Source organism: Triticum urartu, chromosome 6 (assembly GCF_003073215.2).
Source record: "Triticum urartu cultivar G1812 chromosome 6, Tu2.1, whole genome shotgun sequence".
Classification (NCBI taxonomy): Eukaryota; Viridiplantae; Streptophyta; class Magnoliopsida; order Poales; family Poaceae; genus Triticum; species Triticum urartu.
Window position 1 is genome coordinate 213,275,470 of NC_053027.1, and position 22,657 is coordinate 213,298,126.

Consider the following 22,657-nt stretch of genomic DNA (forward strand, 5'->3'; position numbering starts at 1 on the left):
GATCGCGCTCTTGTCATATGGTGGACTGGGGCTAGTTTGAGTTTTCAGGAGATAAACAAAGTGCTCTCGATCTGCTCCTTAATTTCCCTGTCCTCCCTCTGCCCCGGCCACCGACGAGGACCTACCTCGTGGTCCGGCAGGGACAGTGGGGGACGTGTGTGGCCAAAATCATGGATCAGGAGACCCACACCCAGTGGCGGCTCGGGAGCTTCCATACGCCCGAGCTCGCGGCCAAGGAGTACGACCGCTGGTAGGTCCGCTACCACAGCGCGGCGGCCCGACTCAACTTCCACTTCGGCACGGCTCCGGTCCACCTCGTCACGGAGGAGCCGGGGGTGGTGAGCTCGGCTATGGCACGGGAGGGCTGCGAGGCGAGGGAGCGCCTCGAGGCCGAGGCCGCCGACAGGGCGTACATGCAAGAGCTCTGCCGGCAGCACCTGAAGCTTGTGGAGGCAGAGCGGATGATCTTTGCCAATGGTAGTGGCGAGATTATCGTTATCTCCTCCGACAAGGTCGAAGGCGGCGAGGACGACGGTGCGAAGGGCAGCAAGGACGAGGAGATCAAAGTCGAAGAGTGGAGGAGTGTCTTCCCCGGCGACGAAGACGACGACACCAGCACGGACCCAAATCACGACACACCGTACCTGACGAGGAAGGATTGGCTCAACCTCACATTCGATCGAAAGTACTTTAGTTAAGCTTAATTTAGTTTAAATTTGTGTTTTATATTTGGTTCTGCAAAACTATCTATGTATATGTTTGAATGTGGTTCAAATTGGTTTGAATTTGATCAAATTGAAGTTTACTCCGTTAAGTTTAGGGAATCGGCTAGAAACGGCAAAAAAACAGTAGAGTATATATATACTCTACTAAGGGTTTTACTTTATTAACTTATAGGGGACTGGCTAGAGATGCACTTAGCTGATTGTGCGATTTTGTTAACAGATATGTTTTTTCCTGGAGCTTTTAGCTGTTTGTGCGTTTTGTTGTCCTTTTGTATCCCTCTCCTGTTCTAGTTTGTCTTCTTGCTTTCTCCTATCTATATTATTGTTTTCATTATTTTTTGGAATGTATTTAAAATTCAAAGCATTAAAAAAAGAACTTCAGGAAAATCATGAAAGCTATTTAAAATGCATGAACAATGTTTTAGTCTGTGATCTCTTTAAAAATTCATGAACATTCTCTAAAGTTTTGGGAACATTGTTTAATACTCCCTCCGTCTTGTGTAAAAAAACGCTCTTATATTATGGGACGCAGGGAGTATGTACTACTTGTTTTAGAGAAATTGTTTTTGAGAGAATTTATCTTTTTTTTGAGACATTCGAGAGAATTTACAAAAAAAATCTGGCTCAACCCCGGAATGGGCCCATGTATGCGCCTAGGCAAGCTATACCCCGGAATGGGCCGAACCGAGTGCAAAACAAAACAAAAAAGAAAGAAAGAAGGGAAGCAGAGGGCGGCGGCCACACCAAGATTTCGGCGACCACGGAGGGGCGGCGCGTCTCAACTGCCTTATTTCTAGCCATACGGGCGGCCCGGCAACTCAAGCAGTCCACGGGCGCGTGGAGCACGAGAGCGGCGGCGACGACTCCGGCGACCATGGCACGGCAACTCCGGTGAGGCTCTCTTGTGGAGTAGTGCGCTCGTCATGGTGGTTCTGCTCCGACTCGGGGTCTAGCTAGGCACTCTGCCATTGCCTATTTGCAATCCGAGCCCGGCTGGGAGTCATGTTAGATCTGTCGCCTCCTCCTTGCCCTTCCGTTTATCTATAAATTTCTTCTCCTCTACTGGCAACCTCGTAACCTCCATCAGAATCAAAAATTCAATCTTTATATCCAGTTATTAGTGCGGGAAGATTGATAGGAGGAGTCGAGGAGACATGTCCAAGCGTCAACACTCGCACCTCGACGGCGACCTCACCGGGAAAAGGCCGCGGCGTGCGCCGAAGAAGCACCTCTACCTAGTGCTGGATGATTGGGACACGGGCTTCAGCATCTACAAGGTTGATGCCGACACTTTGCAAGATACTACCTGCACCAGCGATGTGCAGTTTGGGTTCCCTGACCCTCCCGTCCTCCGGTTTCCCGTGCCAGTATGCCATCTTGGCATGAGCTTCACGGCCTTTGGTCACAGCATCTTCATCGCCACCAACCCACACTGTCCACAGACTCCCATCCTCGTATATGACACCGAGATAGCGGGAATCACCATCGGGCCAAGCCTGCCACGTTCACTGCTTGGTGGCATTGACATCTCTGTGGCCACCGGTGATAAGTTGTATGCATTGACATCTCGCCATGACGGCGAGCAGCACTCTTTTGAGGCCATGTCATGGGCAGCCATGGGAAGCGATGAGCTTGAGGATCCACGGCCAGCCATGGATTGGTCCTGGAAAAGGGTGCCATCGCCACCGCCATTTGCCATGGATGATATAATTTCCTCTTACGTGCTGCACCCGGACGGGCACACCATATTCATGTCTGCACACGACAGTCTTTATCAACATGTTCCAAAGGGTACCTTCTCATTCGACACCAAGCGTTCTGAGTGGAGGTGGCGTGGGGAATGGGCTCTGCCTTTCCAAGGGCAAGGCTACTACGACAGCGAGCTAGGCGCATGGATTGGGCTCCATAAAGACGGGTACATTTGTGCCTGTGAAGTCGCCTCCCGCAGCCGCGAAAGTGCTGTGCAGCCATATTGTAAGATTGCGAAGGAGAAGTTGTTCCTCAAAGTCCCGGAGCGGCGGCTGGCAGCAACAAGGGCCAATCTGCCATGTCATGCAAACAACTTGACAGCCGACACTATGCCGTTTCTAACTGCTTTTTGTTCTTTGTTCGTCCTATCTTTAAGAGGAGAGCATATGACCCGTTCTTTCATTTTTTAGCTCACTGGCCATCCGCTGGCAATTTCAGGCTTTATACCAAAAAGAGATCTGCAACAATATTGGAAAGCTTGGGTTCCATCCAATCCTAATTCCTTATGCATGAACATATAAGAAGTGAACCGATACAGAAACTCTTGCTTTTCCTTCTCCATGAACGCAGTCATCGCGTAGGAACCAAGCTCTCCAGAATAGTAACATTAGCTTCTCCCTTGTGTCTTCATCGCACTTCGCTAAGAGGCATTGGAGCCAGTCCCTCCCTGTGTACCTGAATTCTTTCTCTGTGGGTAAAGCCCAAACTTTTCTCATCTCACTCCGGAGAGCTTTAGCTTTTGTGCACGCCACCACTGCATGGAACTCATCTTCATCCTCCTGACCGCAGATGGTACAAGTTGCAATCTTCCCCAAGGTGCGCCTGACTTTAATTTTGATGGTGGCCAGAGAATTTGTTGCAATTCTCCAAGCATTTATCTTTATTTTCTGGGGTATTTTGGACTTCCAAATCAGGTCCCAGCTGCTCCTATTATTTGCTGAGCCTGAAGAGCTAGATGCCTGGGCCTTATCCCTCACTTTGATTTCCTCGGCCAGTTTATACGCACTTCTTATAGAGAAAATACCTGTATTTTCATGATGCCAAGCAATGATGTCCGTAGACCTCCTGGTGGGCAGTTTTATCCTACAGATTGCCTCTGCATCGTAAACAGGGAAGATTTGGTGAATGAGTTCTGAATTCCATTCATTGCTGTCCGGTTTGATGAGCTGATTCACCCAACGAAGGCGTGAATTCCTTATAAATGTGGCCGCCTTTAATCCATTAATCCTGGGGATCCAATTGTCTCTCTGTATCCTAATTTTTCGTCCATCACCGATCCTCTAAATGACTCCTTCTTTCAGGAGTTCCAGACCAAATTCAATGCCTCTCCATACCGGCGATGCGTTAGTCGCAAAGACTGTATCTAGTAACTCCCCATTCGGGTAATATTTGGACTTTAGAACCCTAGCACACAGGCTGTTCGGATACTGGAGTAATCTCCATCCTTGCCTCGCAAGCAAAGCCTGGTTAAAGGACAGCATATCACGGAAACCAATTCCACCTCCCCGCTTCGGTTTCACCATTTGTTCCCATGACATCCAGTGCACCTTCCTGTGTCCCTCTTCATCACCCCACCAAAAGTCCCTAATAAGTTTCTCATACTTTTCACAGAAACTTTTGTTCATCTTGAAAATTCTCATTGGGTAGGTGGGTAATGCTTGAGCAACCGAGATTATGTGGACCTCTTTTGCTGCGTGAGACATGTACCTTTCATTCCAATCCGAGCATCTCTTCACAAACCTCTCCATAATAGGTTGAAACTTTTCACCCTTCATCCTACCCTCCGGGGTTGGGAGGCCAAGGTACTTGCTCTCAAAGGATGATGCCACTACCCCTAGTGTATCCTTAATACTTTCCTGGACATGCACTGGACAGTGTTCACTAAATAGTAAGGAACACTTCGCTTGACTCAGTAGCTGCCCCGTGCCTCATTGGAACTTTTCGAGAACCTCCTTTATCACTAAAGCCTCCCCATGTGAAGCTTTAAAAAATAGCAAACTGTCATCAGCAAACAACAAGTTGGAAATCCCTGGGCTTCCCCTAGCCACCTTTATGGGAGTTATTCTTTTAGCTGCAATCTCCTTACGGAGGGTGCTAACTAGTCCATCTGCTACCAGAAGAAACAAATATGAGCTTAGGGGATCACCCTGCCGAAGCCCTCTTGTGGGTATAAAGGATTCAAGGAGTTGGCCATTCCACTTGACAGCATATGACACCGATTTGACACAGCTCATTATCCACCCAATCCATGTTTGGCAGAAGCCCGGTTTGTGCATTGCTCCCTCAAGAAACCTCCAGTCACATCTGTCGTAAGCTTTGGCAAGATCCATTTTGTACGCACAGTGAGTATTCGATCCATTCTTGCTATGTTGGATCTTATGGAAGCACTCGAAGGCAATGGTCGCATTATCGGTAATCATCCTGCCGGGAATGAAGGCGCTCTGCGTCTCTGAGATGATCTCATCCAAAAAAGGCCTTAGTTTGTTTACCAGACATTTTGACACCACCTTGTAAAGTACATTGCATAGGCTGGTCGGTCTATAAACCTTCAGACCTTGTGGATCACTCCCCTTGGGGATGAGACAGATAACCGTATCATTTGTACCTGGTGGCATAATCCTTGACTTAAAGAATTCTTTCACAGCTTGTATAACATCTTCTTGCACTAACTCCCAGTTCCTCTGAAAAAAGCAAGTGAGCTCAATAGGATGGGTCGAGGGCTGTTCTAAAGAAGGCAGGCTATTGGATTGGCTACTGAACCAAAAGGAATTGTTGAAAAACTGATTTCTCAAGAAAACACAATGACACCACCAGCTAAGAAGTCCCCTGTAAGTATGGGGTATGCCTTACCTTACATTTTTATTCATTACATTATTGTGGTCATGCATTTTATTAGCACATATGAAAGCACCTCGAAAGGACTCTACTCAATCTTTATCACTGTTACAGGAACTGCAAGTCAACGGGCTCTAAAGTCCTGAAGTGTAGTGCTAGGAACAAGCTAGGAGTTCCAAGGAGGCTGAATTTTGATGCTCATCACAGGTACCTCAGGTGTGCGGTAGAGATCGAAGACACAGAGAGTTTGTATGATTATTCTTTGAGGTACAAGATGCACGAGTACTGTGAGCTCCCTGGATGTAGAGATGTCCTGAGCTGCGAAGAGGTTGCTGAGATAATGATACCGACCACTCTGAAGTTATCTATGCTTCGTAGCAGAGTGATCTTGATGCGTTCATTTAACAAAGTTGTCAAGCTCCATCATGAACACTTTGCTCTTGCTGGAAACTTTTCCTCGAAGAACTTCCAAATCTATCAAGATGACTCCATCAAGTTTGATGGTCTAGCCGAGGGCGCGATAGTGGAGTACCGTGAGGCTGTTGGGGACCTTGACTACCGCCAATTTGTTCATATGGTTACCGAGGAGGTATTTCATGGTCAGAAGCTACCATTTGATCTGACCGAGTGGCTAAGGATCATATCCCAGGGAGTGAACGCGTGTGATGGCAGCCTACTCTGTAGTCATATTGACCTGATGGAGCCTTATCAAGGATATGGAAACTTTGTCTCATTGTTTCAGCTGTTCTGGAAAGTCAAAGATACCGCTGGTGGAGAAGATCTTCTGAACTCCTTGGGACATTACAAAGGATGGAAATCTGAAGGCCTGCGTTGTTCGTTTCTTCGTGATACACTGAACTACGAGGACGATGATGGCCATAGATTTGAATATGAAGATGACATAAGAGGCCTTCTGAGGTTGTTGATGAACTCCTTCCGTCACTTAGCAAAAAGCCACTGCAGGCTCGCTATCTACCTGATTATGAATGAGTTCCGCAGGTTGCTATCTGATCTTCAAAGGGCATTGCACTAGGGTGGCTACCTCAGTCACCTCTCTGTGAATTACAGCGTCTGAAAGCATCCTACATTGTACTTTTGCACACAGTAAGATTCCGTCATCTGATAGAAGGCCCTCGCAAACTCTGTACGTCCACTTGTGTATGACCGCACATGATTCAAGCCATGCTGTAAATCTCAATAGCAGCCTTAGCTCTTCTGCGCCGAGAATGTGTGCTGCAGCAGCAGGTCCTCATCCTTCCATTTCATCATGGACAGGTACAATGCAATGAAAGCTGAAGGCTGGAGACCTGGTGCTCTGTTTGAACACAGCTTGTAACTAGAAAACGGATAGCGATTTGATATTCTTCTTTTCTTTTTGGGCTGTATAGTAGAAATCTTGCCCTTCTTTGAGATGTCCTTGTGGTGGACACTTACATTTGTGTGTGATGACTGGTGTATGTCATTTACGCTCTTTGGTATGCGGTGGAACATCACCTGAAATCAACATATTATTTCTTTCTGGTGGTTTTGTTGTGAACTTGTTCCTAATGCCATGATAGTGCTTTGTGATGCTGGCGCGGTGGAGCTTTATACCCTCTTGACATGTATGCATTTTATTCTGCACTGGAATATCACCTGAAGTGTATTTTCTTTTTCTGTCTGTATTATTTATAATGCCATGATATACCTTTTTGTCTTGATGATTGATTCATGTCAGTTATGCACCGGAGTGTACAACTGCAAAATCACATCCTGTCCTCTGCAGCAGAATAAAGAATAAATTATCTTTTCGGTAGATCATCTCTCTCCCTCTCTCTCTCTCTTAGCTTTGCTGTGTAAATGGAAAAGCTATGAAAATTTTCCTTCAGTTAGTGAATTGATTCTCAAAACACAAAAGGGGAGTCAAGACCTGAGGTCAGCTTTAGTTTGACACCAAATGAAGCTGAAAGACTAAGATTCAGATCGATAATGTGGAGCATGTCTCCTTTCGGGCTGCGGTCAGACGTGGGTAGGAGCCCTCGGAGATTTCTGCTTCTCTGTTACGTTTGGCGTAAAGGAGAAAAGATCACGGTCAGTGAGGGCATCCTCAATGGCAAGTGGATGAGAGGAGTCCAGCGTATCTCCTCTCCTCTTAAGATCACATGGATATCTTCATCACAGTTTCTTTGGTCAGCCTATGATGCTCATTTCTTTCTTTGGTCAGATTCAGAACACCAACAGCCGCAACATTTGGCCCTTCCGAACTAAAGGTAAGATCAGGTTTTCTCTCTGGCTCCTTCAGAACAGACTGTGGACTGCTTAAGCTGGGTTTCAGTCTGCACAGATTTTCCTTCTCCTTTAATGCTTAAGTAGAACTTCTGATATTCCCTGTAAAAAAGTTAAAACCACTGTGGTGGCTTCAGCAGAGATTCAGTCTGCACACATAGCTTAAGTTTCTCTTGCGTGAAGACTAAGGTTGGTTTTCATCCTTCTGAAGTCAAGTTTATCTGCACTTGCACATATTCAGAATCTTCAGTAGATTCAGAGATCTACCAGTTTAATCATTTTCTTTACTGAATCTGAAAGTCGATTCATATCAATCGGACAGTCAATACTCAATAATCTACAACTTGAGGCATGGACGAGCTTTCCTCGTTTCTCTCTTCAACGCGCGCACCAAGCCACTCGACTAGAGAATAGAGATCAATTTTGAGTGCCGTGCCTCCCCATGTGCGGGGTGGTGTAGTTTCGTTTGTTTTTCTTCCGGTTTTGCTTATACTGGTTCATAATAGATAAACATTTTTCAAAAGAGGATCAATTTTGAAAAATCATGACCATTTTTAAAATTGCAATTTAAAGTATTCACGAGCATTTCTTAAATATTTAATTTTGAAAGAACCATGTACTTTAAACAAATGGTGTACCTCTTTTTTATAACGTAGGAATGTATTATTATTATTATTATTATTATTTGAATATATTTAAATTCAAATCATTTTAAAAATAAACTTTATAAAATCATGAAAGCTATTTAGAATGCATGAACATTGTTTTAATCCATGAACTCTTAAAAAATTCATGAAAATTTTATAAATTTTGGGTAACATTTTTTAATATGTATTTTCTTGGTGGCTTCGGCCGGTAATATGTAGTCCCTCCCTAAAGAAATATAATAGCGTTTAGATCACTATTTTTACAGAGGAATTATTTGTTTTAGCGAAGTATATTTAAAGAAAATTTTATCTTTTTTGAGGATCTTTTAGAGAATTTATCTTATTTTTTAGCAAATTTAGAGATTTTTTTTGAGAATTTATATTTTTTTGAGAACTTTATTTTTTGAGGATCTTTTAGAGAATTTATCTTATTTTTTGAGATTTACAATGGAGGCGTCTGAAGAAAGAATAGCAGACGCGCAAAGTAGCCCTCAAAAGAAAAAAAAAAGCAGACGCGCAAAGAAAGGAGGGGAAGCAGAGGAGGGCCGGAGCGCCGCCGGCCACATCAACATTCCGGCGACCCCGGGCGCGGCGGCAACGACTCCGGCGACGACGGCGCGGTAACTCCGGTAACTCCTGGCTGTCCTGTAGGGGGTTCCCATTGCCGGGAGTTGGATTAGTCATTTCGTGCTTCTGCTCCGACTCGGGGTCTAGGTCGGGAGTTCTATCTGCAATCCGAGCGCGGCCGGGAGTTGGATTAGTCACTCCAATCCGAGGCCCCGCTTCATAAATAAGGGGAGGGGTTCCAAGACCTATAAGTAACACACCATTGCCAGGTTAGATAGATAGATCTGGATCCCCATTGTCGTCTCCTTGCCCTTCCGGCTCGTTTCTTCTCCTGTACTGGCGACCTCGTAACCACCAGAACAAAAAAAATCAATCTTTAGGGCCGGAAGATCCATTGCAGAAGCATGCCTAAGCGTCAGCACTTGCACCTCGACGGTGACCGCACCGGAAAAAGGCCGCGGCGTCCGCCGAAGAAGCACCTCTACCTGGTGCTGGATGATTGGGACACGGGCTTCAGCATCTACAAGGTTGATGCCGACACTTTGCAAGATACCTGCACCAGCGACATGCGGTTAGGGTTCCCTGGCCCTCCCGTCCTCCGGTTTCCTGTGCCAGTACGCCATCTTGGCATGAGCTTCACGGCCTTTGGTAACAGCATCTTCATCGCCACCAACCCACACTGTCCACAGACTCCCATCCTCGTATATGATACCGAGATAGCGGGAATCACCATCGGGCCAAGCCTACCACGTTCACTGCTTGGCGGCATTGACATCTCTGTGGCCGCCGGTGATAAGTTGTATGCATTGACATCTCGCCATGACGGCGAGCAGCACTCTTTTGAGGCCATGTCTTGGGCAGCCACGGGAAGCGATGAGCTTGAGGATCCACGGCCAGCCATGGATTGGTCCTGGAAAAGGGTGCCATCGCCACCGCCATTTGCCATGGATGATATAATTTCCTCTTACGCGCTGCACCCGGATGGGCACACCATATTCATGTCTGCACACGACAGTCTTTATCAACATGTTCCAAAGGGTACCTTCTCATTTGACACCAAGCGTTCTGAGTGGAGGTGGCATGGGGAATGGGCACTACCTTTCCAAGGACAAGGCTACTATGACAGCGAGCTAGACGCATGGGTTGGGCTCCGTAAAGACGGGTACATTTGTGCCTGTGAAGTCGCCTCCCGCAGCCGCGAAAGTGCTGTGCAGCCATATTGTAAGATTGCGAAGGAGAAGTTGTTCCTCAAAGTCCCGGAGCGGCGGCTAGCAGCAATAAGGGCCACTCTCGCGTACATGGGCAACAGCAACTTTTGCCTTGTCGATTGTGTGCAGCGCGACGGAGTGGAGCCTACATGCATCGTCGATTGTTGCGTGCTCCATATGAGCACGTTTGGGCTTAAGTATGATCACAGGGGAGAGCTGCAAACCACGCACCACTGCTATAGCTCTTGTGTAGTGTCCAAGCATATCCTGTCCTTTTCTCCTGTAGTGTTCTGGATGTAATTAAGAAGTGTTTTGCTTGTTTTATGCAAGACCTGCTGTGTAATCTTGATGTAAACTGCTGTGATATGTGGCACTACTATGAAGAGAAATAAAAAGAAGTTGGTTCCCTTTTGCAATTTTCTTGAACCTGAGCCCAGAGATGGTCACATCACATGTTTCAAGAACTAGAAGCGGTGTACTTTTGCTGCTTGCAATATCACGATTGACAGGGATTACAAAAGGTGGTGCAACTAAAGAAGTGTTTATTCATTTTTTTCCTCCAAAGATTAGATAATCTTGTATCTAACTGCCATGATCACTCTTTCGCAACTAAGAGTCTAAGATCCCCATGTCTAGTCACTATATCTTATTTCAGGATTAGTGGCAGGGAAGTGTCTAGTCATCTCTCCTCAGGTAGTCATCAGAAAAACAATGGCAGGGAAGCAGGATTAATGGCATGGATAGATAGGTAGAATAAACCTTGAACGCAATACCTGTGTTATACGTGACTAACATTTTTTATCAAGTCCTCATGTACTACCTTATATGTTCATGCATAAGGAATTAGGATTGGATGGAACCCAAGCTTTCCAATATTGTTGCAGATCTCTTTTTGGTATAAAGCCTGAAATTGCCAGCGGATGGCCAGTGAGCTAAAAAATGAAAGAACGGGTCATATGCTCTCCTCTTAAAGATAGGACGAACAAAGAACAAAAAGCAGTTAGAAACGGCATAGTGTCGGCTGTCAACTTGTTTGCATGACATGGCAGATTGATTTAAATGCAGTAACAACTTAACAATGGCCTTGGGCATAAGTTATTCCGGAGGAACAGTAGACCAGGAAGCATCCTTTCTTGCAACTTATAACCCTTTTTTCTATTAGCCCATAAGATAGAACCACACACCAAAAGATATAACAGCATCCGCCTCCAGGTTAGAAATAGCTTCATCCAAAATGTCAGCCCGTCAAGTAAGAGCATCTGAGCATTTGAGAAGGGCATTTTAACTCTTTCTGGGCAGCACACAGAGATCAGGCAGCAATTTGAGATGGTTGTTCCATGGCTGGTACAGATCATCCTCTTTCCTTATCTTCTCTTTGATATTCTCATTTTCACATTTCTGATTGTTTGCTGGTTTATTTTCTTTTCAAAAAATCCGGTGGTCAATGGCAGGTTTGTCCTCAATCATGAAGAGTTGAAGACCAATCCTTCCAGTGCGGATTTATTTATCTTTTGAAGCTACGGCCGTGTTGATGGATCATATAGAAGGTTCAGTGGTAACTTTTTAAATTTGTTCAGCACAAGTGTGCATCCATACACACACATACATACTTCATAGCGTTTCTTTATTGTGTTATTGTTACCGTTTACCAACTAGTGTTGGTTTACTCTCATAATTGACCCAACACATTGCCTTCAGTTTGCAGATACAACAAAACACTTTTATTAGTCTATGATTCCCTAATATTCAGATTTATTCATCCCCATAAGGATAAGTTAAGTATTGTCCATTGCATCGAGAGGATTCATCAAACCATGACTCTCTGTTTTTGGTTTCGTAGTTTCTGTATCTGACATCCATGAATTGTATTATTTGACATCCACTCACTCAAACTAATTATGTTTGATATATCACTTTATTAATGATTTACTGGATCTTCGATTGTTGGTGTACCAAATTTTTTAATATTGTGATTTCGGCCAATTACCATTCCTGTTTGGTCTGTGTTTGATTAAACTCCATTCCCCATATACTTTTGTTTATTTTGTGAATAGGCTGCATACTCTTTTGTTTATTTTGTACATGGACAGGGATGCGGGTTTAAGCTGCAAAATATAAACTCAACAGTGAGTTATCAGTTCGGTTTTCTGTATTTCATTTCATATATGTTTGAGTGCCAATGATGATATGGTTCAGGGAGACAATTTAACCCTTTTCTTTTCTTGATCAAGTTTTTAGGCTTCAATTGGTCTACACAGTTTATTTAAATCATGAACCTGACACTCTTTGGAGTAGCCAACTGTGTATCTCTGAATCGCCAAGTGGCGGTTCATTGTAGCAATCGACGCAGCAGAGACAAAATATGATAAAGATAGTTTGCTTGCCAGCTCTATGTTGGCAGTGGAGGTGTTGTTGGAGAGCAAAGCCCTACAGGCAACATAGGTGGTGCTTTTTATAAGTTAAGCTGAGCTGTTCAAGCCGTTATTCCGTAGGTATCTTCCATAAGAGCACGGCAAATTAATAATTGATTATGTTAATCCAGGAAATATGATTTTATCTTAGTTGCCTCTGTATACCTTGAATCTTTAACTAAATATCCACTCTTCCTATTTAACCATCAAAATATTACGATGTTGTGTCCTTTTGTTCAACTATACGCATCCACGACAATTCCGACAGCACTATGCGTGAGTTACTTTCCTTTTTTAGTTGCTAATAATCTACTCTGGGCCATGCATTTTAAATTCCAATGCATGTCTAACAGAAGATCCTGCCTTTAATTCACAGTAGACATAATCCATTGTCAAACACTCAAATCTGTCCAAACATAAAAAAAACTATCACGCTATGAGTCCATTGGTTGGGAACTTGGGATATACTAATTTGCTGTGCACTTTCTTATGCTCTAAAATGAAAATCTCATGTATTAGGATTTGTTCCCTGGCTTAGATATATGGATGTAAGTATGCTGTTGCTGGAGTTAGTAGTTCTCGAACCTCCCCCTCTCTTTGTTCTCTGGATTATCAGAGATCAGGCTTTAATTGTTTTATATAATCTATTTTTGAAGTGTGGTGGGTTTGGGAAATTTCTGGATAACTCTCTTCCTCTCTAGTCTGTACAATACATATACTGGTTTACATGGGCCATGTGGGCCAGATTCACACATATACAGCCCAACACTCCCCCTCAAGATGGGTGATAGATATCTATCATTCCCATCTTGTCACACGCAGAATTACACTCCTTGACACTTAAACCCTTAGTTAAACAATCAGCCACTTGTTCTCTAGAGCTCACATAACTTATCCTGATTATGCCATCATCTAACTTCTCCTTGATGAAGAAGCGGTCTATCTCGACATGCTTGGTTCTGTCATGCTGAACTGGATTATTAGCAATGTTGATAGCTGATTTATTATCACACCATAACCTTAGGGGATCCTTCCTTATTACCTTTAACTCAGAGAGAAGATTTCTTACCCATAACATCTCACTCAAGCCTTGTGAAATAGCTCTATATTCAGCTTCAGCTGTTGATTTGGACACCACTGGCTGCTTCTTACTTCGCCATGACACCAAGTTTCCCCCAACAAACACACAATAACCAGAAGTTGATCTTCTGTCATCCAAACAACTTCCCCAGTCTGCATCACAGTATCCATCTATATTAAGATGCCCATTCTTCTTAAACCATAGCCCCCTTCCTGGATTACCCTTCAGATATCGGAGGATTCGATAGACAGCCTCTAAGTGTCCACTCCTAGGATCATGCATGTATCTGCTCACCACACTCACTGCATATGAGATATCGGGTCGTGTATGACATAGGTAGATGAGCCTTCCAATAAGTCTCTGGTACTTCTCCTTATCCACTGGTTCCCCAGATTCAGCACATAACTTATGATTCTGGTCAATAGGTGTTGAAGCAGGCCTACACCCAAGCATGCCTGATCACTAAGCAAGTCGAGAGCATACTTCCGTTGTGACAGAACAATTCCTTTAGGGGATCTAGCAATTTCTATACCAAGAAAGTACTTCAGTTGGCCTAAATCCTTTACCTCAAACTCCTTGCTCAGGCTCTTCTTCAGTCGTGATATTTCCACATCATCATCTCCGGTGATTATAATATCATCCACATACACCGCAAGGATTGTAATCTGACAATTTGAGTGCCGGTAGAATACTGTATGATCCCCATTGCACTGTTTATATCCCATATTGCACACAGCACGTCTGAATCTATCAAACCATGCTCGTGGAGACTGTTTGAGGCCATACAAAGACTTCCTTAACTTGCATACCTTTCTTGATGTCTCGGGCTTTGAGAAACCAGGTGGAATCTCCATGTAAACTTCCTCATGTAAATAACCATGCAGGAATGCATTCTTTACATCTAACTGATGCAAAGCCCAACCAAAGTTAGTGGCACAAGAAATTAAGGTTCTCACTGTGCCCATCTTTGCGACAGGTGCAAAAGTCTCATCATAATCAATCCCGTATGTCTGACTATAGCCCCTAGCCACTAACCTTGCCTTGTATCTTTCTACCCTTCCTTCAGGAGTCTGCTTCACAGTATACACCCATTTACAGCTAACCGGTCGTTTTCCTGCTGGAAGAGGTATAATATCCCATGTCTTGTTCTTTTCAAGTGCTCTCATTTCCTCCAACATTGCCTCGTACCACTTTGGATCCTGCTTTGCCATTTTCCAATCTCTTGGAGTCACCACAGATTGCAATGATGCAATGAATGCTTTGTATCTCGGAGACAGAGATGTATATGATACGTAATTAGCTATGTCATGCTCAAAACCATACCTCTCTGGAGGTTTTCCAGCTCCAACTCGGGTTCCTTTCCTCCAGGCAATAGGCAAGTTCATTGAATCGTTTACATTAGATGGAGTTGGAGTGGCACATGTCTCACCATCAGACAATTCAACAATTTCAACACTTGTTGGAGCCTGTTGCTCCCCCTGCACATGTGTGTCACTTGCTATTGGAGATTGTTGTTGTTGCTGCTCATCTTGTAGTTGCCTCCTGGTATAGACCCTTAAATTTTCTTCCTCATTTGGCTTTCTCCATTTCTCTTCAGTCATAGGTTGCCTCCTGGTATACACCCTTAGATTTTCTTCCTCATTTGGCTTTCTCCATCTCTCTTCCCTTGCATGACATGGAATTGAACTAACCACAACTCTCGGTGGTTCATCTTCCTTTGTCCTTGGTGGTTCACTCCCGCCCTCTCGACTAGCACCACTCATGCTAGGAGAGTCGAAGTCAAATAACGAGCTGAGATCCGTTTTTTCTCCATAAAACGGTTCAGACTCCCTGAATGTCACATCCATGCTCACAAATGTTCTCCGCTCGCTGGGACTCCAACACTTGTATCCCTTCTGACCAGATGGGTAACCTATGAAGATGCACTTTACTGCTCGTGGATCCAATTTTCCCACTGAGGGTCTATGATCCCGGACAAAGCAGGTGCATCCAAATACCTTAGGAGGAACTAAGAATTTGTTCTCACCTAGTAACATCTCACATGGCGACTTCATTCCAATCACCCTTGACGGCATCCGGTTGATGAGGAATGTAGCTGTCATTACAGCCTCACTCCACAAGAATTTTGGCACGTTCATTGTATACATTAGTGACCGAGCAACCTCCAAAATATGGCGATTCTTCCTCTCAGCTACTCCGTTTTGAGGTGGTGTACCCGGACAAGATGTTTGGTGCAATATACCTTGACTTGATAGGAATGTGACAAACTCCTTATTCACATACTCTGTCCCATTATCTGTCCTGATCATCTGTATCTGTGTATTGAACTGATTTTTCACATAAGCATAGAAATACTGAAAGCATTTAAAAACCTCATCCTTATGCTTCATAAGATACACCCATGTCATACGAGTATAGCAATCAATGAATGTAACAAAGTACTTCATTCCACTTAGAGAGATAACAGGACATGTCCACACATCTGAGTGAACAAGCATAAAAGGGGAAATACTCCTAAGACCCTTACTCACATAAGATGTCCTTGTGTGTTTAGCAAACTCACATGCATCACACACAAGCTTGTTCTTATCCACCCCACACATTACATCGGGAAAGACTTTACTCATCTTCTCAAAAGACATATGTCCCATTCTACAATGGTGAAGCATTACCTTTGTTTCCTTTTCTCCCATCATTGTTGCTAACATCGTAGACACCGCATTATTTGGCACCTTGCGATCCATGTACCATAGCCCATTACGCCTGGTTCCAGTCCCAAGCCTCTTCCCCGTTTGCCTCTCCTGAATTAGACATAAATAGCGGTCAACTATTACTCGACAATCCACATCGTCAACCAAAGCACTCATTGACATAAGATTGACTGGAAAGGCAGGAACATGCAAAACAGATGAAAGTTTAATAGATGGTGTGCATTGTATTGTGCCAATGCCTTTAATGGGTTGTGAGGTGCCATCAGCAGTTTGGATAGTCTCCTTACATGTGGGTGGATATGGAATATATGACTCAAATTCCATTGATGTGCCGGCAACATGCTTTGATGCCCCCGAATCTAATATCCAATCAGGATGTGATCTTTGTGAGAGAATAGATGCATGAGCACAATTACCTTCATCTGTAGATACAAAGTGAGCAAAGTTGCCGTAACTACAATCCTCATGATCCTTATCACCTGTGCTTTCTGTTCTTTTCTTTGATTCTTCTTGGGTTGCGAGTGAGGATCCTTCTTCTGAGACTGCCACATTTGCCCTTTGACCACCAGAGTATCCCCGGCCTCCCCTTAATCCACCTCGGTTATATCCTCTCCCCCTTCCACGCATGTTCCTACGTGGAGCCGTGCAAGAACGAATCAAATGACCCTTCTCACCGCAGTTGAAGCACTCTCTGCTCTTATAGTCGGTTGCTATGAAGGCTGGATGAGATGGAGTCGTTGTATTGTTCTTCATCAACTTTAATCGGACCTCCTCCTGTGTCATTGCTGCTATGGCATCCTCTAAGGCAGGTAGAGTAGGTTGATGAAATAAAGTAGCACGTCTCGCCTCAAATTCAGAGTTCAATCCTTTGAGAAACTGCATCACTCGTCTGCGTTCAATCCATTTTCTAGCAGCTGCTATGCAATCTGCATGTGGCAAATCCAGAGGATCATAGTGATCTAAATCAGCCCACAAACGCTGCAGTTCAGCAACATACTCCATCACAGAATTTTCCCCTTGTCTGAGTTCACCAACTCTCTCCTCTGTTTCAGCTATTAACATCACATTCCCTTCACCTGAGTACACTTTTGAGAGGGTTTTCCATACCTCAGTAGCAGTTGAGATAGTCTCAACAGTTGCAGCAATGGTGGAGACAAGGAGTTCAACAACCATGCCACTATCAAAGAGTTGGTACTGCTCCATATCCTCCATTCTGAAGTTTTCTTGTCTCCTGGCTCCTCTGCCTCACCACTGACAAAGCCCTCAAGCCCTTTAGTCCTCAAGATGAGTAGCGCCCTTCTTGACCAGCTCAAATAATTCTTAACACCTTCCAGCTTAATTTCATTTGGCATCAAGTCAATTTTCTGAATTGGCTCAATGTGAGGAACAATTGCATTATTTAGAGATGCTGCAGCTCCTACCTTGGCTGTTAGGAGCTCAGCCAATTTTTCAATTGCCTTCTCGAGTCCCTGATTTTCTCCCATGTCTTGCCTCAATCACAGCAGGCAAGAACTTTCCTTCTTCCTCAGTACGCTATCTAGCAGCCCCTCACACAGCAGCACCAAATCAATCCAGGAGCTCTTACCTCCTCTTCTCTGCTAACTCCACTGTAGTACACCACCACCAGCAACAGAGTCAGCAGCAGCACTTGCAAGCAGCAACAACTGCAGACTGTTCTCAGTCTTTCTCCAGCAGCAGCAAGCCAGCCGCACAAGCAGCAAACCAGCCAGTACTTGGCCTCTCCCCTGGCGCAGCCGCCTCCTTCCTCTGCCCTCTGCCACACACAGTAGCACCCGCAGCACCAGGAGCACTTCGCGCGCGCGCACCTCTTCACGGGAGAGAGCAGTGCCGCCTGTAGCCTCCAATCCCCTCCAGGCGCTCCGCAGGCAGCCCGCGCGCTCGCACGCAGCCGCGCCCGCCGGCCCTCTCCAAGCGCGCCTCTACCGCCGCCGGTCCCGCCTCCAGTGCCCCGCGCAGCACACGCGCGCCAACAACCACCCTGGGTGCCCGGAGCTCCGCCCCACGCTGCCGATTCACCGCCGGCGACCTACAGAACCCAGCGTCGCCTCCCGCCTGTGCTCTGACACCATGAAGTGTGGTGGGTTTGGGAAATTTCTGGATAACTCTCTTCCTCTCTAGTCTGTACAATACATATACTGGTTTACATGGGCCATGTGGGCCAGATTCACACATATACAGCCCAACAATTTTGTTCGACAATTACAGTTGAAGTTCTTTATAATTGGGGTGAACATGGTTTTGAACATAGTTTGGAGTCAGGGATTGAGAATTAAAATTCGTTTTTCACCAAAAAGAAAAACTTTGTACTAATTACTCATATCTGTTTTCCTCTCTGATGCTTGATGCCTCCAATTATTTAATAGTTCTTTTTTCTCTATATATTTTCAGTGTATATTTGGTGATTACCAAGTTTATATTCGTAAAAATCAAGGCATTAGTGTAGGAAGAGAAATGGCACTGGCTCTACAAATAAGTCTATTCAGCTTCTTATGCATTAAAATAACATTGAATCCCTTGCTGCAGATAATCTGTATAGACAAAAGTAACAATCTCATTTGTGTGTTCTATTGTTAGTATGACAAATGGGTACATGAAAGTAGTAGCTTTTGTCATTCAGTTGGTAATATTGGTGTACTCTAAAATGCTGTAGTTGTCTTATTTTGTTCAGTCTATCCATGTAGGTGTTAAACGTTACACGAAAGAGAAGAAACGACCGTGTTGATGGACCCTATAGCAGGTTCAGTGTGCAGTTATTTAGTTTCTTTAGCACGAGTGTGCATGCATGCACACGTACATACAGAGTTACTAGTAGTAGTTTATTTTGATGATGTGGTTGTTGTCCTTCATTTGCCAACTATTACCTCTCTTCACTAATGTAAGACGTTTTGGCCAAAACGTCTTACATTAGTGGACAGAGGGTGTAAATACGATGGCTGCCTTGGTTTACTTTCCATGTTGTAATTGACCCCCCACGCCGCCTTCAGTTTTTACTGATATAAGAACATACTATTATTGGTCTGTGTTTCCCTGGATATTCAGATTGATCCATCCTCATAAGGGTAAGTTCAGTATTATCTGGATTCAGTTTCATAGTCTCTGTATCTGACATCCATGAATTGTGTTATCTGGTATTACAGCTTGGAAATTCTCAAAGCACATTTGTTCAAACGTTGGTTATATGAGCTATATTCTTAGTTTTTTTTTGAAGGTCTAAATTCTTAGTTTTTATGGTCACTCTGTCAGAGTACTAATTCCTGTTGCATCTAAAGTCAGTTAGTAATGCTGATTCCAGTACTGATGGATCGGATAACCTATAAGTATAGATGTACTTATCACAAGCAGGCTTGTTTCAGGCGTTCGGCTCTCAGATTGCTGGTGATTGAAGATCAGAGCCTCTGGCCCAAGGAAGATGGGACAGAGATATCTCTCACTCGCTCAAATCGTCGTGCAACACCCCCTTCTATGGTATCGATATGGTTCAGGCACCCCCAAACCTCTGGCAGCAAAATCTACACTTGGCTAGCTGCGGTCAACAGGTGCCGGCCTCCAGCACCCCAGGTGTTTCTTCCCTGTGCGAACAATCTGACAAGTCTCTTGTTCAACTTTTCTTCACAAAGGGTAATATGTTAATATAAATATATACTCTCTCCGTTCCTAAATATAAGTCTTTTATAGATATTTTAATGCGGACTACGTACGGTTATATATAGACGTACTTTAGAGTATAGATTCACTCATTTTACTCCGTATATAATCCGCAGTGGAATCTTTAGAAAGACTTATATTTAGAAACGGAGGGAGTATAATTCGAAAGACGAGCCTTTGGCACCATAAGCCTTCCCCCGCCAAGCCTTCTACCTCCATGAAGGTCGGCGTGGTATCAATTATCTAATTCTTTTGGTTCTCTCCATTATCTAAATATATGCATTTTCTTGGTCATTGCACTTTACATTCTCCATTATAGAAATCTAAATCAAAATAATCATAAGAGAAAAAAGAAGTCCCTCGTGCCCCCGGCGTCGCCCTCCCCGAGCGAGGCGACCGGGGCGGTTCCCCCCCCCCCCCCCCCCCGCCCCTCCCCGCGAGTCCCCGCCCCCCTTCCCCCTCGCCGCTGCCGCCGGCGGGCGCGGCCGGGCGTTGCCCGCGCGATGCCCCGCAGTCTGGCGGTGGCGGCCCTCCTTCTTCCCCCGTCGCTGGACCCCGGCTTGGGCGGGCGGTCCTGGCGGCGGAGCCCTTCGGCCGGCGGCGTTCTGGCGCAGATCTGGACGGCGGCGGTGCGGAGGCGTTGCCCCTTGGCGGCGGTGACGACCCATGGCTTGCGGCGGCCGGCGGCGCCCGGCTGGCCCAGATCTAGGCCCTACGGGCCCGATCTGGGTCGGGGCGGGCCTGCTGGGTGGCTGCAGTGGGCTGTTCTTCGGTGGTTTCCGACGAGCTCCTCGCGACAGGGACGGCGGCTGCTGTGCCGCGACTGCTGCAGCACGGCGGCGGAGCTTCACGGGCCCACGCTGGGCCTGGCCGGACAGGGCGTCTGGTGTGCCTCTGCTGCTGTGCCCGGTCTGCTACCGCCTACGCCGGTGGAGGTTGTTCCCTCCCTCGTGGCTACGGTGCTGTCAGTCCTTGTCTTCGGGTGTCTCGTGTGGATCCGGCCGGCCTCGCTTCGTTGGCCGTGGTGAGATGACGGTGGTGTCCTCGTGACCGTTGGCGCATGTTGGTGGGCGGCGGGTGTGGTGGAGCCGAAGGTTGGTCCTGGGTGGTGGGCGCGAGAGGTCGGGAGAAATCCATGTCGGGTTGCCGGCACCAACAAGGTGACGCCTGCGGGCGCCGCCATCCTTCTTGAAGGGCGTCGGGTGACCCTCTCCCCCCCTCTACCCTTCGTGAACCGGGAGAAATCCTAGGATTCGTCCGGGCAGTAGGGTCGTCATCGTCGCATTCCTTCTTGAAGGTGGTGCTTGGTACACGGCAACTTGGTGGCTTTGGAGCATGGTGGTTATCTTCGGTGGGCGCAGCGATCGCGGTGTGCCGTAGCTTTCGTTGATCCGGCGTTGTTGGCATTTCTTCTCTTATTTTCTCTTGTTTTTTTTCTTTTGGGCGTGCTTGTGCTGTTTGCCCCAGCGTGGTTCGGAATGTTGTATCGGGTGGTTGCTATATCAATATAGCGGGGCGTAAGCCTATTTCGGTAGAAATCTAAATATGCATTCGTTTATTCTTATCCGTGCCAAAGGACTGTTCCTATGTTACAAACTTATAGTTCAACTATAAATTATGCATCATCTCTATACTCCTAAAGGGGAAGTTGGTAGTCTCGCCTCAGGTCTCACCAATCATATATTACGTTCGCGAGCGTCTTACAGGCGACCTTTAGCAACCAAGAGCAACCAATTTGGGCCGGCAAATTTCACGTGTGCATTAACTCAATGAAATCGGCACTTTCCCAAAACAATGTCATGCATTAACACATTCAAATCAAATCTTAAGAAAATCTCATCTAAATCCAAACTTTCATTGCCTTCTACTACTCATAACCAAATCAAATCAAAACTTATCAAAACATCAACTATAATCAAAGTTGCCTGGCACATTTGACGTGTGCATTAACTCAATCAAATCGACACTTTCCCAAAACAACGTCATCCATTAACTCATTCAAATGAAATCTTAAGAAAATCTCAACTAAACTCAAACTTTCATTGACTTCTACTACTCATAACCAAATCAAATCAAAACTTACCAAAACATCAACTATAAGCAAAGTTGCCCGACACATTTGATGTGTGCCCGTGTTATTTATTTTTCATTTTTTTATGTTTCGTTTTTTGGTTTCATTTTTTCCTATTTCATTCTTCTCTGACTAACCTATTATTTTGTACTCGATATACTATCAGAATCAACACAGAGTTGTACGTCATGGTGAGTTGGTAGCATCGCCTCCATTTCGGCTAAATAAAAATGAACACATTAATGCAATTAATTTGATAAGTAGTTAATTACATGTGCAATTAATTAGATCCAGTTAAATAGGGATTTATTCGCACCGAATAAATTCGAAAATTGATTCATTAATAATGAGGCTGTTAATTAGGCCTAAATATAACTAGAAGTAGCTATTTTTCAATTAGGAAGACAATTACTTAATTAGGCAGAAAACATTTTTTTTGAAAACTCAAAACAGTTTTTGAAAAACAAGTTTTTAAAAAACATGACCATTTTTAAAAATTATGAATAATTTTACAAAAACTCAAAACATTTTTTGAATTTGCAAATTTTTTAACATGAACTTTTTAAAATTTGTGAACCCAAAACGGTAGTATTTTTTGAATTTGAAAACAAAGACGGAAAATAGGAACATTTTTTGAATTTCTAGAACATTTTTGAATTTGTGAATAAAATTTAAAAATGAGATATTTTTTGAATTTGTGAACAAATTTTGAATCATGAAC

The 22,657-nt window shown here is 44.7% G+C and overlaps 2 protein-coding genes across 2 annotated transcripts; both read left to right on the plus strand.

Moving 5' to 3' along the window:
• Positions 1-5,427: 5,427 nt before the first annotated feature.
• Positions 5,428-6,731, plus strand: LOC125515971. The gene has a single exon (XM_048681448.1). It carries the CDS (start codon positions 5,584-5,586, stop codon positions 6,340-6,342), a length of 759 nt encoding a protein of 252 aa, XP_048537405.1. The 5' UTR covers positions 5,428-5,583; the 3' UTR covers positions 6,343-6,731.
• Positions 6,732-9,192: 2,461 nt separating this feature from the next.
• On the plus strand, positions 9,193-10,296 carry LOC125515970. The gene has a single exon (XM_048681447.1). It carries the CDS (start codon positions 9,193-9,195, stop codon positions 10,294-10,296), a length of 1,104 nt encoding a protein of 367 aa, XP_048537404.1.
• The last annotated feature ends 12,361 nt before the right edge of the window (positions 10,297-22,657 follow it).

What these genes read in the sequence shown, in the direction of transcription:
- LOC125515970 (XM_048681447.1), top strand. Translation starts at nt 9,193, where the DNA reads ATGCCTAAGCGTCAGCACTTGCACCTCGACGGTGACCGCACCGGAAAA.
- LOC125515971 (XM_048681448.1), top strand. Translation starts at nt 5,584, where the DNA reads ATGCACGAGTACTGTGAGCTCCCTGGATGTAGAGATGTCCTGAGCTGC.